The sequence below is a fragment of the Lacerta agilis genome, chromosome Z, assembly GCF_009819535.1.
Source record: "Lacerta agilis isolate rLacAgi1 chromosome Z, rLacAgi1.pri, whole genome shotgun sequence".
NCBI lineage: Eukaryota > Metazoa > Chordata > Lepidosauria > Squamata > Lacertidae > Lacerta > Lacerta agilis.
This window is the reverse complement of record NC_046331.1, coordinates 17,025,880-17,041,356: the sequence shown is the minus strand read 5'-3', so window position 1 is coordinate 17,041,356 and position 15,477 is coordinate 17,025,880. Positions and strand designations below refer to the sequence as shown.

Here is a 15,477-nt window from a genome sequence, read left to right as displayed (position 1 = left end):
CCTCCCATCACTCCCCACGCGCCGCCGCGCCGCTCGCTGCCCGCTGTGCTCAGGGAGCGGAGCCCGGGGCGAAAGGACAGGGGCAGGCCCGCTGGCCCAACCCCTCTCCTTTCCCCGGGACGGCTCCGCTCACGGAGCGCAGCGGGAGAGGGGCGGGCCAAGTGGCCCGCGCGGAGGCGTTGTTCCGTGCGCATGCGTCATGACGTCATGCGCACGGAGCGACGCCCCGCCCCCATGGGTGCCACTGGGCTTGCCGCCCCCAGCAGCCCAGTGGCTAGCGACGCCCCTGCTCTCAGCCCCACTCACCTCACAGAGTGTTTGTTGTGGGGGAGGAAGGGAAAGGAGAATGTTAGCCGCTTTGAGACTCCTTCGGGTAGTGATAAAGTGGGGTATCAAATCCAAACTCCTCCTCCTCCTCTTCTTCTTCTTCTTCTTTGCATGGAGATGCTCCCTAGTTTGGGGACCTCCTTGTGCATGTTGAATTACTCATGTGGAGAACTGCTCCTAAGGGAAAACAAAGTTTTAACTCATACAAATATGCCCCATAAAAATTGTGTGTGTGTGTGTGTGTGTGTGTGTGTGTGTGTGTGTGTATTCTCCACCTGTGAGTTCCATCATTGTGAGAAAAAGGGTTCTATATGGTCTGAAAGGAGCCAGACATTTGCATTGTGGGGTTCAGCAAGATGACCCCTGGAATCCCTTCCAACGCTACAGACCAGTTGCACATGAGTGAAAATAATGAAGTGCAAATAAAGACCATTATCTGATTATCATCTAATTCTAGATATGCCAGGCTTGTGATGAGGGTTGACTTGAAAATGTCTATGAATAAAGTAATGTCAAATCATATTAAAAGTGTCTGCAGGTTCTAGTCCTCATCGATACAGGATTATGCATAATCTTCTCCGTTATAGCTGTATTCCAGAGTGAGGGGTATTGAGTGCTCAATGTAAGATTTTGGGCTGTTTTCCACTTGTTGCCATTACTATTCAAGCTGTCAAGATCATGTATCAAGACAAATTCTTTTGACAATATATGTCTACATTGGTATCATCAAAAATATTCAATCACGTTAATTTTGGGCAATTTCTTTAGTAATATTTATCATTTCTGTCAAAATTAAATTCCAAACATCTTGCACCAACTGACATTCCCACCATAATGATAATATGTACCAAGATCGTTGCAACCCCTCAGTCAATTAAGCAGTATTAGAAAAAACATATTTGACATTTGCAAAGGAGGACAAGACCATCTTTGAGGGAATTTCAGGAGATTTCAGGTGCCTCAGTATTCGTTTATGAAATAAAACCATGCCATGTATTTATTTAAAAGGTCATTCAAGCTCTGCCATTTAGAGATTTTTAGTTTCTTTTTCACCCCAGATGACAACCGCTGACAGCACTTCCCCGCACTGCAGAGTCCAATTCGGCCTCCCTCTCCTTTTGATAGGAGCAGCGCTAAGGACTGAGCTTGGGTGAACTTGAGTGCATGGTTTCTGGCATGGGAAGTGGATTGGGAGCTGCATCAATCCAGCAGAGCTCTTGATCTGGAGCTCTCGGGGCAGCAGTGACCTCAATCATCAGGCCCTTGAATGGGCTCCCATGTTCAGACCTCATCAGGAGGAACAAAATGTTCCTGAAAAGGAAAACAGAAAAGAAAATGCAAAGTTACCTATTTTGTTTATTTTTTCAAAGTGGTTTACAAAAAAAAGAGAGAAAATAAAGGTTTACAACAATACTTTAAAACAGACAAAAAGTTAAGATATTAAAACAGGCTAAAATTCACATTCTAAACAGGAATGTTTTTGGCAGATGCCAGAAGGAGTTCAGCAAAGGCACCTGCTTGATATCCATAGGCAGAGACTTCAAAAGTGCAGGTTCTACTGCACTAAATAACAAGAGGCTTACAAATGCATCTTTGGTGGCCCAGAGAGGCAGTGGAATTTAAGGGACATTGTGCAGAGGTGAAATTAGCTGGAGGCTTTTTGGCCACATCGTTGAAACAGAAAGGAGAGGAATGGAGGCAGGCTTCTAAACGATGTTGGGCTCCAGCTCAGTCAGCGTGGCCAATGGTTAGCAATGATGGTGGGAGTTGTAGTCAGCAACATCTGGAGGGGAGGTACCAAAATGCCATGTGAACATGTTCCCTGCTAGGAATTTTATTGTCTTTCAAGCTCTGATACTGTGAAATCTTGCTTGGGATTTCAGGGTGCTAGGGCTTCAGAATTGGAGCCTCCCTTGTTTTGATTTATGACCCGCATGGCTTTGATGAAAAGTTATCTTTGGAAATGTGTGGCCAGTTGCTGCTGGTGTCATTCTCCCGAGAACTGGGGTAAATCCCTAATCTTGGATAAGAGATGTTTTCCTCATTCTCATGAAGACCACAGACCACAGCCCCTTCTGATTCATGTGGATTCAAACAGTACTGCCAGACACAGCCATGTAACAAGGGACTATGAGACTCTGAGCGGGAAGCTGAAGAGCCTTGGGGCACAGGTGGCCTTTTCATCACTTTTTCCTGTTGAAGATCATGGCCCAGGCAAAGAGGAAAATACTAGAAGTAAACCATTGGCTGCACAGGTGATGTTATCAGGAAGGGTTTGTCTTCTTGGACCATGGCCTCTGCTTCCTTGAGGAAGGCCTTCTGACAAGAGATGGGTTAGCAAGAATGTGTTTGCTAAGAGTCTTGTCAACCTGATCAGGAGAGCTTTAAACTAAACCTTGAGGGGGTGGGAGACAATATTACAGACCACTGGGGGGAACACCTGGTACTGGGGATAATAGCTTCATCTATGCACAAGAAACCGAGGTGGGGCTCCAGAAACCTGATAAAGGGCAGGAAACGACAAGAAGAAAGCAGCTGGAGGGAATGACTCATGGTTTCAGTTTCTATGCTATTGCACAGAATATGAGAAACGAGCAAGACAAATTTGAGCTTTTAATATAAATATTAAAATTATTAAATATGATTTAATAAGAATTATTATTATTATACAGTGGAACAGGCTCCCGCAGGAGGTTGTGAACTCCTTTTCCTTGGAGGTTTTTAAGCAGAGGTTGGATGGCCATCTGTCATAAATGATTTAAGTGAAGATTGCTACATTGCAGAGGGTTGGAGTAGATGACGCTCAAGGACTCTTCCAACTCTACAATTCTATGATAAAACCAGAACTCACAGGTATCCAACGAAGCTGAATGTTGGAAGATTCAGGACAGACAAAAGAAAGTCCTTCACACAATGCAGAGTTAAACTATGGAACTTGTTCCCGCAAGAGAGGATGATGACCAACTTGGATGGCTTTAAAAGACGAGAGGAGAGGGCTTTCGTGGAGGAGAGAGTTATGGAGGAATAGTAGTCACAATGTCTATGCTCTGCCTCCACAGCTGTGTGCAGCGATGTTTCTGAACACCAGTTGCTGGAAACCACACAGGGGCAGGGGGCGGGGAGGGCTCTTGTGCTCAGATCCTGCATGCTGGCTTCCCAGTTGGGCATCTGATTTGCCACTGTAGATATAGATAGATAGATAGATAGATAGATAGATAGATAGATAGATAGATACTTTATTGTCATTGTACGTAGTACAGTGAAATTGAATGCCATCCCACATTTACAGCCACATATACACATTTATACATTTACAACCACACATACACATATTGTGAGAACAGGATGATGGACTATATGGGGCCCCTTTGCTATGATCTAGCTGCTGTTGCAGAGCTCTTCTTACGTTATGTCCTTCTTGCGCACAAAGCACCTTCTAGCCAGCCTCCTCCTCTCCACGGCATCCTCCACCTGCTGCAAACATGGGTCTTCTTCTGCTGTTTTGCACTTGCCACTCTGGACCAGACAAAACCACGGGGGATTCCATTCTGTATCCCATTTACTGCAAGCATTCTCTGAACGCCGGGCTGCCATCCCCAGCGCGACACATCAAAGGGCTGTCTCCATGTGCTCAGCATGGCCATGGGAGCTGGCTGGTATTCTGATGCATTCAAAGTCAACAAACGCACTCCAACCACAGCACTAAAGTGGTGCCTTTCTCCGCCTTGTTTGCACACCTCCAAGGAGACGCAGGTCAGCAAATGCCACTTTTTGCACCTTCAAGCAGGGAACTCTGTTCTACTTGGAGCTACTCTGAGAACAAGTCCCTGTTTGTCTCCTGACAGCCAGGCTCTCTGAATTGTCCCAGCTTTAGTTATGATTCCTGCACTGTTGTCCTTATCCTTCCACTGACAGGTGAAAACTTTCTTTTTCCAACAGACTTTGGGGAACTGACTGCTTTTAATGAAAGGGCAGGTGTCATGCTGTTTTTATTGTAATTATTTGTGTAGTTTTTAATAGAGTTCTCTCTTTCTTTCTCTCTCTCTCAGAGTGTGTGTGTGTGTGTGTGTGTGTGTGTGTGTGTGTGTGTGGTTTTAATTCAATCAGTGTTTAATTGTTTATTACCGGTTGCTTTTCCCCTATGTTTTTAGCTGTTCTTGTTTTTATCTATAAGCTGCTTGAGTCCCTATCAAGGAAAAAGGCAGAGTACAAATATGTGGAAATATGATGCATATGCTTGCACTCCCGGTTATAGAATTGTAGAATTGGAAGGTACCCTGGGGGTCATCTAGCCCAACCCCTGCAATTCAGGGCAGGTACCCTGCAGCCTTCTGTCTAATTTCATGCGGCCCTAAGATTAAGTCCCAAAGCTCCTTGTGAATGATCAGTTCTCAAGCATTATATCCCTTCTTCAGCTGTCTTATTGGTCAAGGGGAAGAGAGGAAGTGGGGTGGCATTGCCAAATATTGGACCTTGCTTCATTCACTGCCAGTTTTGTACAGTGTCTGGAGGGAGTTGCCCAGTAGGGAATGCAGGGAAACGTTGCCTACACCTAAATGAGAGGTGGATGGGGCTCTTCAACCTGGGAAGGTAGCCCATCTAGGAAAAGGAAAACCCATACCCAGCCAGCCATCTCAGTGCAGAGCCGGTTGTGACTAATAGGGGTTGTGGTGGGTTATGAGGCAGTGTCGTGTGGTGGTTAGAGTATCCGACTAGGATCTGGGAGTGTCCAGGATTCAATTCCCTGCTCAGTCATGAAACTCCCTGAGTGTGACCTTGAGAGACCTCACTACCTCTGTCAGCCTACCCTACCTCACAGGGTTGTTATGGGGATTGAAAGAGGAGGGAGGAACCTCTTTGAGCTCATTAGAGGAGGAAAGGTGGGGTATAAATGCAATAATTAGAAATTAATAAATTTTGCGGCAAGTGCAGATTTGGAAGGAGGGCTGTGTTTCCATTCACCTCTTGCACTGAAGAGTGCAGATTTGGGAGATTCGCTTTTTGGTACAAACTCCTTGGCTGTGACCTTGCCAGGGCTGTGGCCTCCAACAGAAGCAGGAAGATGCAACGGCTGGCCTTATCCTCCCGGCTCTTTTGTCAGCGAAAGATGTAAGCTGTGGGCTTCCTTTGACAGGCCCACTTGTTTTTCTCCATGAAGGACTCGGTTTTGTTGCTTTAATTACAGTTCTTTGGCTGATTCAAGATGCCGTCGGACTTAATTACAGCTTAGCTCAGAGCCGGCTGGGATTTCTGGGGTGGCTGGGGTGCTATATCTCCCGCTTATTTTGAGAAGTGTCTTTGATGCAAGAGGCTCTCAAAGTATTCGGGAAAAGGCGTGAGGGATCCGGTCTCTGAGAGGCTCAATAATCCCTGACAGGTAGTCAGACAACCTCTGCTTAAAAACGTCAAATGAAGGGACTACAACTCTCACCACAGTCAACGGCCAGGGATTATGGGAGTCATAGTGCAAAAATTGCCCCACAAAGGCTTTTTTTAATGGTAGTTTTTAACCGGTTGGTGTGTGTTTTTTTAATGCATTGTTTGATTCTGTTTGTAAACTGCTTTGAAGGTATGCTTTTTTACAGTCAGGTGATATATAAAAAATTATGATACTGTAGATCAGTAGTTCTCAAACATTTTTCTTGGGCCACACTTTCAGAATAAAAATTTGCACGCACTGATTTTTTTATTGATAATTAATGCATTGGAAAACAAACAGAAACATGTTGGAAAACAAAAACAAAAAAAGAACAACTCCTAGCAGTGCTTGATTTATGACATAGAAAATTTATAACATATATTACTTTAGAATGTGATCATGAGACATGCAGAAAGTATAAAATGATGCAGCTGCGTAAGAATGTAAATCATTCCCAAAATACAATTATAAGTGAGCCTTAAGTATACTTACAAACTGCATGAGAGGTGTGAGTTTGCTATTGCCGGGTGATCTCATTTATATTAGGTCTGATTTGAGACAAACGAACTCTCATCTCTTCTTCAGCACAAATAAGCCTTCCTCTCTTCTGATCTTTCATATTTGTCAGAGTTGAAAATCCCTGTTCACAACAATATGTTGTGGAGAACAGTAGAAGAGAGGTGATTCTGGATCACAACTAGGATTTGTCCTTGGTATCTCTTGATACTCTGGCTCTCATTTTGAAAAGACATCCATCCATATTCTGCAAATTAAAATATATATTTTGATACTATACTATACTACAATGAAATGTTTAAATGTTTCTTTGATTGCCCTTGAATTTTCCCCTCCACACTTGCCATCCTGTCCTGCCACATCAGTGTGGCGAGTCACACTCATGAGAACCACTGCTCTGTACTGAAGCAAATCCTGCCATGTAAAAGATTTCCCAAGTCTGCTCTGGTGCCATGTGGACGACTGCATTCAAGATTCATAGAATCATAGAACTACAGAGTTGGAAAGGATCCCAAGGGTCATCTAGTCCAGCCCCCTGCAACGCAGGAATCAATACAGGAAACTCAACATCTGGACATGCATTTGTCCTGGAAGACAGCACTTCCTTCTTGGGAATTATTTTGAAATTTTTTTTCAATAGAGTTTGCAATTAAACAGACAAACAAAGTCACAACAAGCAAAAATTGTGAAATAAATAAATAAATGTATTCCTGCATTGCAGGGGGTTGGACTAGATGACCTTTGGTGTCACTTCCAGCTCTACAATTCTATTATTCAATTCTGTGATTCTATACATTTGGATAACTGCATCATCCATGACACCTGCCCAGGTGACCTTATATTGCTGCAACTCAATTAATGACTTCTGCTGTTAATTTTTTTAAAAAATTACTGGGTGGTTTTTTCTTTTGTTTCTTTTGTTTTTGTTTGTTTGTTTGTTTGTTTTGCCATGAAGGTAGAATCTAGACGGTGGTTGGCCAGCTCACCCACCCATCTCCTGTTGCTTTTTCAGGGGCAAGGCCCAAGAGGATCCAGAGAAACCGCATGAGCAGCCTTGAGTTCCTGAGATTCCCATCAGAAAAGGTAAAGGGAGGCATCAGTTGGTGGTGGAGAAGAGGAGGAAGAGGGATCTTGAAGACATACCTGTTTAGGCCAGCATCCCCCTGTACTTGAACTTCCTGATTGATGGGTTTTAATTGTTTTAAAAAAAAGTTTTAATTTTTTATGATTTTTAAGTGGCTTGTTTTATTCTATATTTTAATTCTGAATGTTTTCAGTGCTTTGATGGAATTCTTTTACCACATGTTTTAATTACGGACGGATTTTATACCTGTAAACAGCTTAGAAGCCATTATAAATCAGTAATGACAGGCCACATTCAGCCTGCTTCTCCTTCCTTTCTGGAATGACGTTCCTCTCTAGAGTGGCAGGGCATGGGGGGTGAGGGAGAAGGGGCAACCTCTGTCGCCTCTGTCATGTGGCTCCCAGAAGATCACCCCTGAGGGGATATCGCCCCCAACAAGAGGGAAATGCCCCCTGCCTTGCCTCAAGGTGTCTCCATCTACAGCAATGACCTCTTTGTCACTTCTCCTCAGGACCAGAACGGAGACGTGGAGATCCCTGGGAAAGAATTCATGTCGCTGCCGGTCAGATCCAAGAAACACAGGGGAAGCCAGTCCATCCCAGACAGGAAGATTCCACCACCCAGCGAATCCCCTTTGGAAACCAGTGATGTACGGGTTCAGCTGTCCCAACTGGTAAGGAGATGAGGTGGGCATGAACAGTACCCCTCACCTAAAAATTCACATATTGCTCATCTTCCTAGGTTCATTGGCATCTGCTGTGAAGGACCCCATTGCATGAATGCCTTTCATTTCATTCTTGCTTATTTCATAAAATTTATACACTGCTTGATTATAGGAAAAACCTCAAAGCAGTCTACAAAAAATGGTTTTTAAATATCTAGAAAAATTGCAAGAATACTTCCAAATATACAGAAAGTTAAAATGCTGAACAAGTTTTAAAACACACTTTCTAAGCATCTGGACAGGCTTGTCTAAACAAGAATGTTTTTAGCAGGCACTGAGATGAGTACAGTGGAGGTGCCTGATTGATATCAAGAGGCAGGGAGTTCCAAAGTGCAGACACTACCACACTAAAATATAGATTGTTTGCCAATGTGGAGCAGGTGTTATGTGGCACATGTAGTAGTGCCAATTCTGCTATTTGGAGTGGTTGAATGAATGGCCACCTGTGTTGCAAGGTGACTTCGCAGGTAAACTGGTCTCAAGTTGTTAAGGACTTTATATACTAATAGTAACACCTTGACAAACATCTCTGAGCAGCAAAGACATTATATTCTGACAAGGTCTCACTCTCATCAGCAATCGTGCTGCAGCATTCTGCATTGGCGGCAGCTCGTGGTCCAAGTGCAAGGGTAGCCCCACATAGCGCGCATAGCAGAAATCCAGCCTGGAGGTATTTCCAGGTCATATTTAAGAAACTTATTTATGCTGCGCATAACTGAACAACAGAACGATCACTCGCAGGAGGCAGCGATGGTCACTGACTTGGATGGCTTTAAAAGAGAATTGAGCAAATTCATGGAGGAGGTGGCTGCCTGTGGCTACTGGTGATGATGGCTATGCTCTGCCTCCACAGCTGGTAGCAGCAATGCTTCTGAATACCTGTTGCTGAAAAGCGCAGGAGGGGAGAGTGCTGTTATGTTCAGGTCCTGCTTGCTGGTTTCCCACAGGCATCTGGTTGGCCAAAGTGAGAACAAAGTGCTGGCCTAGATGGGCCGTTGGCTGATCCTGCAGGCTCTCCTAATGTTCTGGTTTGTGGAAGTATGTGGCATCCTCCTATTTCTCTGCTGCTGTGGTTTTCACATTGGGCATTCGCCTCTCATTCTCCTGGCTGAATTTGGCCTTATTTGAAAGGTCACCATTCTTGGAAAGAAAAGGAAATTAAACAGGTTTATAAATAAACACACCACACACCACGGGGGATCTGCCTCTGACTTGGCAACAATTCAACAGCCCCGGATAAATATGATGGAAGTGAGTTTTGTTGGGGAACCCCCTGCTCCATGCTAGGTGAGATTCAAGTGCCTGTCTTGTGCCTGGTGCTCACTGCATGCTTGTTGTTGTTGTTCAGTCGTGTCCGACTCTTCGTGACCCCATGGACTAGAGCACGCCAGGCACCCCTATCCTCCACTGCCTCCCGCAGTTTGGCCAAACTCATGCCAGTCACTTCGAGAACACTGCATGCTAGATTTCCCAGATGTGCGGGAAAGGTACAAGAATCTCCCAACTGGGTGGGGGCTTCCAACTATATCCCGCCATTGCTCTTGTGAGGAATTCCAACTGGCTTTCCATCCATTAGCTGGGATTCCTGCATTACAAGGGATTGGGCTAGATGGCCCTTGGGGTCCCTTCCAACTCTACAATTCTATGGTTCTATGCCTTGGAAAGTAGTGAACTCTCATTCACTGTGGGGCGGGGTTTAAGCAAAGGTTGGATGTCTGTCTGTCAGGGATTCCTTTGCTGCGATTCCTAGGCCACCCTCCTCTCTGGCAAGGCCATGTATAGGCAACGGAAAGCGCAGAGAAGTCACACTGACAGCTTGCAGATGTGTGTTCCTCAAGATTGTTTAGATATGGAGCCATTTTTGGAGCATGCTGTTAGCATTATGCTCTTGCCGGGACTGAGATGCCCCTTTTGAGAAATAATAGGGGACACGTGCGATGAGGCAGCCATCTTGCGGCACCCACTGTGCAAAACCTGCCTGTCTTTCCATATCTGCAGCGTGGGTGAGCCCTCCTTGGACCCCCGCAAAGAGGGAGCTTTGCCCCACCCTCTGTGATAATGTGGCTAACGGAGTGGGAGCTTTTGCTGCAAGGTAATGAAAATGACATTGGCTGAGCCATTTCTCAGGAACTGTCACTTCTAAGGAGATAAATAGGAATGAGGGAAAATTCAATCCAAGGCCTCTAAAACTGCAAATATTTAATTTCTCGGGGTGTCTGGAATGCTTCACTTGTCGTTTCCGACTGTTGTTTCTAATATGGCCATTGTCTGAAATTAACGCCTCCTTGTAGAATCATAAAACTGTGGAGTTGGAAGAGACCTCAATAGTCATCTAGTTCAACCCCCTGCAGTGCAGTTCTGAAGAGTGCAGAACAGCAGCTAAAGCCCCCAATACTGAACTGCATTACATGGAAAACTAACCTATTAACATGGGAAATTTACCCATTATTTAGAAGGGAGAATAACCTCTTTTTGTCTGTGTTTGGTGGGATTTTGTTGACTACATTTTTTTAAAAAAATAGACATTTGTCTCTTCCACAAGCCTTTCAAGAAATCTGGGGTAAGCAACAGGTAATTGGCTGAGAATTTTTCTCGATGTAATATAGAGATTTTTGCTCTTGGTACTCCTTGTGCCTCTGATGGTTTCAATTATGGGCTTGCCTTTCTGTATATCTTGCAAGCCATGTGCGCAGCACACCACTTGCTTTCACATTTCTTCTTTTTAAATATTCATAAAAAATTATTACACTTTGTAGCCGAGATGGTCATACATCAAACAGGTTTGCTTGTTGATAAAAGCAGTGAGGGGAAGGGGAAAAAAAGAAAAGGAAATAATACGAAGGAGAAAAGAGTTAAGCATAGCAAGAGAGAGAGGAGAAAGAAAGAGACTTTATGCTCGGAAAATATCTGTTTCCGGTGGTAGAGCAGATAATAGGAATAATAGCCTGGTAGAATATTCATAGAGAGCTGATATTTTGCCCCTCCAAGAGAGTTGTAGTGTCTGCCACCTTTTCAGTTGTCATCTGTTTGCATGCTTATATTATTGTAGTTATGCTCAATGGGTTATTTGTGAATCTGGGTGCAACCAAACCCCTTAGTAGTTTATTGGACTTTTTTTATTGAAGTACTAATCATGTAACTGGATGCTTCTCCAAAGGTGTTTGGAAAGTCCATGTATTTCGTATTGATGTTTCTAGCTTGGTAAATGATAATGCTATATCATTTGCATACAGTGAGATTTTGAATTCTTGCAAGCCAAAGTTAATTCCATGAAGTCTTTGGTTGGTTCTTATCAAACTTGCTAATGGTTCTAGAAACCTTTTGCAAACGATAACAAAGGTAATGAGCACCCTTGACATGCACCACACTGGTAATTTTAATGGCTTTAACAAGTAACAATTGGTAATGAAAACTTTCACTCATGGGTCCTTATATAAGATGCCAATCCATTATTTGAATCTGCCACTAAGATCATTTATTGAAGGGTTCTGGGGCCTTTTTCGCATCCAAAACAAAAAAAGTGATTTTTGCTTTCATATCTTTCTTAATTCAACCGATACTTCAGTTTTGTTATATTGTAATCTCCTATTTTTTTATAAAACTAGTTTGATCTGGATTTACATATTTATGTACACTTAGCAGTTATGGAGGACCATTTTGGCATCTTGGTTTAGTAAAGAAATTGGTCTATACGTTTGGGGTAGTTTAGGATCCTTATCTTGTTTAGGAATAAAATTAATTATAATTTCTGATCATGAATCCTGGAGGTGTTTTTTTTAATGAGAGAGATGCATTGTTGTATAGTAAGATGTTACTTTATTGGGAAAAGGTTTATCAAATTTGCTGGTCAAGCCATCTGGCCCATATGCATTGAAAAAAATTACCTTATGTTATGTACCTCTTCCTCAGTGACTTTTGATTCCAAGACTTTGGGAACTTAAGCTGAAACTTTAGGCATCAGAATGTTTATAAAGGCTTTATCAATCTGTTCTTGGGTTGGTTGGGGTTTCTGGTATATCTAAATATTGATAGAATTGTTGAAAAGAATTTGCTATTTCTGCTGAAGAGTTGCCCTTTTATTTTTATGTTCTATAGATGCAATTATGGTTTTTGCTCGTCTATCTTTTAGTTGATAATGAATGCAATTTAGACGGTCTGTGTTACTATGTTCAAACAATTGTTGTTTGATCAAATGTGTTTTTTGAATTTTTCAGTTTGAAGTTATTGATACATCAATATTATGAAATTTAATTGTTCCACTGCCTCCAGATCATGTCTTCGTTTGTGACTTACTTATTTATTACATTTATATACCACCTTTTTCTTCCAATGAATTTAAAGTGGTGTACCTGATTCTCCTCTTCCCCATTTCATCCTCACAACAACCCTGTGAGGTAGGTTAGGCTAAGAGATGGTGACTGGCCCAAGGTCACCCAGTGAGTTTCATGGCTGAGTAGGGACTGTTTCTTTTTATATGATTGTTTTGAATTAAATCTCTTTCCATTTGGGAAAACTGTTTCCATTCATATGGGGGTTTTTAAATCAAAAATTCATGAATATGGGCTTTCGCTGCATCCCAGACTACCAGCCAGGTTTCCTCTGGCATAATATTCTGACTAAAAAAAAATTCAAGATGTTGTGCTATCTTATCTCTAATTTTGCAAAATGAAGTTGTCTAACCGCCATTGTTTATCAGATCAAGCTTCTGCAAATTATTTATTTATTGAAACTGGGGGGGGGGTGATTGGGTGGATTCGAGTTTCATTCATCTTTGCTTAGAAAAATATATATACAGAAATATAAATTATAAACATGAGAATAGGAAGTGCAATCTTTATCAGTAGGATGGCAGAATTTACAAATATATGTTAATCTGTGTTCTTTCACCTCCCATTTCTTATGATAGTACTTTTATTAAATGCTAGAATCATAGAATTGTAGTGTTGGAAGGTATCCCAGGGGTCATATAGCCAACCCCCTACAAGGCAGGAATTGCAACTAATCATTTTCCACTCTGCATCTTATCACAAATATCCAGAGAACCAGCTTCATCATTTCTGTTTGTGAATTTAACATCCCATGCAAGCCTTGGTTTAGCTTTTATGTGTTTGTCCCATGAAGTTCTATTTTGCTGTTTGGGTTAGGTGGATAAAATTCAATAAAACACTTTCCAAAAAGAATAAAATCTCACCCAATAAATTATATTGTATTAGACTCAGTCACAGGCTACCTGGAGGGTTGTATCCTGATGTATGAACCTGCCTAGGCTCTGAGATCTATGGGGGAGGCCCTTCCCTCCATCCTGACCCACTCCTGGGGCTGTTTGGTGGGGGGCGTGGGACAGGGCCTTCTCAGTGCTGGCTGCTCCCAGACAACTTTGGAACTCCCTGCCTAGAGAAGCTAAACTAACTCCCCCTTTAATGACATTCCACCAGCAGGCAACTGTTTCATCCTGACAGGCCTTTCACTGAATCAATTGTAGAGTTGGAAGGGAGCCCAAGGTCATCTAGTCCAACCCCCTGCGATGCAGGAATCCCAGCTAAAGTACCCTGTTTTTAAGGAAAGGGTTTTTAAACTTCTTTGCAGAAAGCTGGGTTAGAGGACCTCCTGCGGAAGTGAGTTCCAGAGTTTAACTCTGAGAAGCGGACTTCCTTTTATCCATCGTGAATCTCTCAATATTCAGCTTTGTTGGTTGTCTAGTGAATGATAAGAGAGAGGAAGAGAAACTTTTCTTTACCAACTTCCTTGCTCAGTTTGCAAGGTTGCCCTTTCCATTGATGGATCCATGTGGGAAGGATGTGAGATGCCTCCTGGTCCCTGCAGTCGCTGGCTCCTTACTGGCCTATCTCCAGCAGTTGGGGGGGGGTTGACAGAAGAGTTGTGGGCTCACTTTGACATCTGGATTGAGGGTGGTTGGTGGCTGATGCACACACTGAGTGGCAGGCTGCCTTTCCCATGTGGATGGCAAAGGGCACCCTTGTCACTGATGGCTGCCTGGTTGCAAATGTTCGCTCTTTGCTGCCTCTCCTTGCAGAGATGAAGCCTCACCCCTGATCCCAGAATGAGGCTTGCTAATGATTTCTTAAAGGTGCTTTTGGACCGTCCTAAGAACATAAGAAGAGCCTGCCAGATCAGGCCAGTGGCCCATCTTGTCCAGCATCCTGTTCTCATGGTGGCCAAATGCCCCTAAGAAGCTAGGTATCTAGGTGGACAGCCTCTGGACTGGTAGGTTCCATAGGAACACACAAAGAGTCTTCTGGATTGAGAAGAATACAGTGAAGGCACCTGCTTGATATCAATAGGGGGGAGTTCTGAAGTGCTGCCACACTAAACAATCAAGTTTACAAATGAGGATTGGGTATTACCTGTAGCCAGTTCCACGGACTGAAGTGGACATATATATATATGGAGTAAATGGACCTATATATGGGCATATATATGCTTTAGCAGGCAAACTGGTCCCATGTTGTGAAGGACCAAACTGGTCCTGACAGTAACCCCATGAACTTGGCCCAGTAGTATATTGGCAACAAGTGCAGATCTTTGAGCACAGGTGTTAAATGCCAGCAAGGCCTTACTGCTGGCAGCAATCGTGCTGCAGCCCTGCAAGGATGGCTGGTTTTGCACCTGTTAGTTAAACTGAACTAAGGCAGGTTCGTAATGAGTTCATATGGAGAAACTGCCACTGACCTGGGGTGTCAGTAAGGAGCAAAAAGCACCCTTTGGAGGGTGGGGCTGATTAGCTGCAATTCTTGAATTGCAGGGGATTGGACGGGTCCCTTCCAAAACTACAGTATGATTCCATGAATGCCAAGTGGACATCCGTAGCAGAGAGCTGCCCACCCAGCTGGGAAAGCCTGTTAGAACACAAATGTATCCCAGTGTTTCCAGAACACTGCTTGGGGGTGCCAGCCATATCTTGAGAGAGGCACCGTTTCTGAGAACAGGGGCAGCCATAGTAAGGTGCTGCTCTGAGTAACAATGGAGTGTGGGGCTTGTGGGATCTTTAGTACTTGGAAGAGAGATTCCTTCCCCCCACCCCATCCCTGATCCCATAGGGGTCCAAAGGTGCTCTGGCCAACATAACCTTTTGTGGCTACTCAGCTGCGAGCCATATATTCCCAGAAGGCAAAGGTCTTGATCTGCTCCATCAAAACCAGAAGGAAAAAGAGGGGGATTTGGGGCTGGAGTCCACCTCTCCCCATAGCTGGAGAATGATAGCCAGCCAGCTCCCTAGAAGGCTCCCTTGTCTCTAAAGAGGTTTATGCGTGGGGCTGGTGCAAAATGCGAAGAATGTGCAGATTTTTGAGTTTGTTTCTTGTCTGAGAGTGTTTTGTTCTTGTTGTTCTATTCTCTCTCTCTTTGCTGCTCTGGCTGCCTGACTCAGCCCACTGTAAAAAACCTGTA

The 15,477-nt window shown here is 43.6% G+C and overlaps 1 protein-coding gene across 1 annotated transcript in view; it reads left to right on the top strand.

Annotated features, from left to right (window-relative positions):
- The window catches only part of GPSM1 (G protein signaling modulator 1), a 53,967-nt gene that overhangs the window by 23,051 nt on the left and 15,439 nt on the right, over positions 1 to 15,477 (top strand). The window contains exons 10-11 of the mRNA XM_033137619.1: positions 7,275 to 7,345; positions 7,858 to 8,019. Of these exons, the coding sequence (XP_032993510.1) occupies positions 7,275 to 7,345; positions 7,858 to 8,019 (233 nt within the window). The remainder of the gene's footprint in view (positions 1 to 7,274; positions 7,346 to 7,857; positions 8,020 to 15,477) is intronic.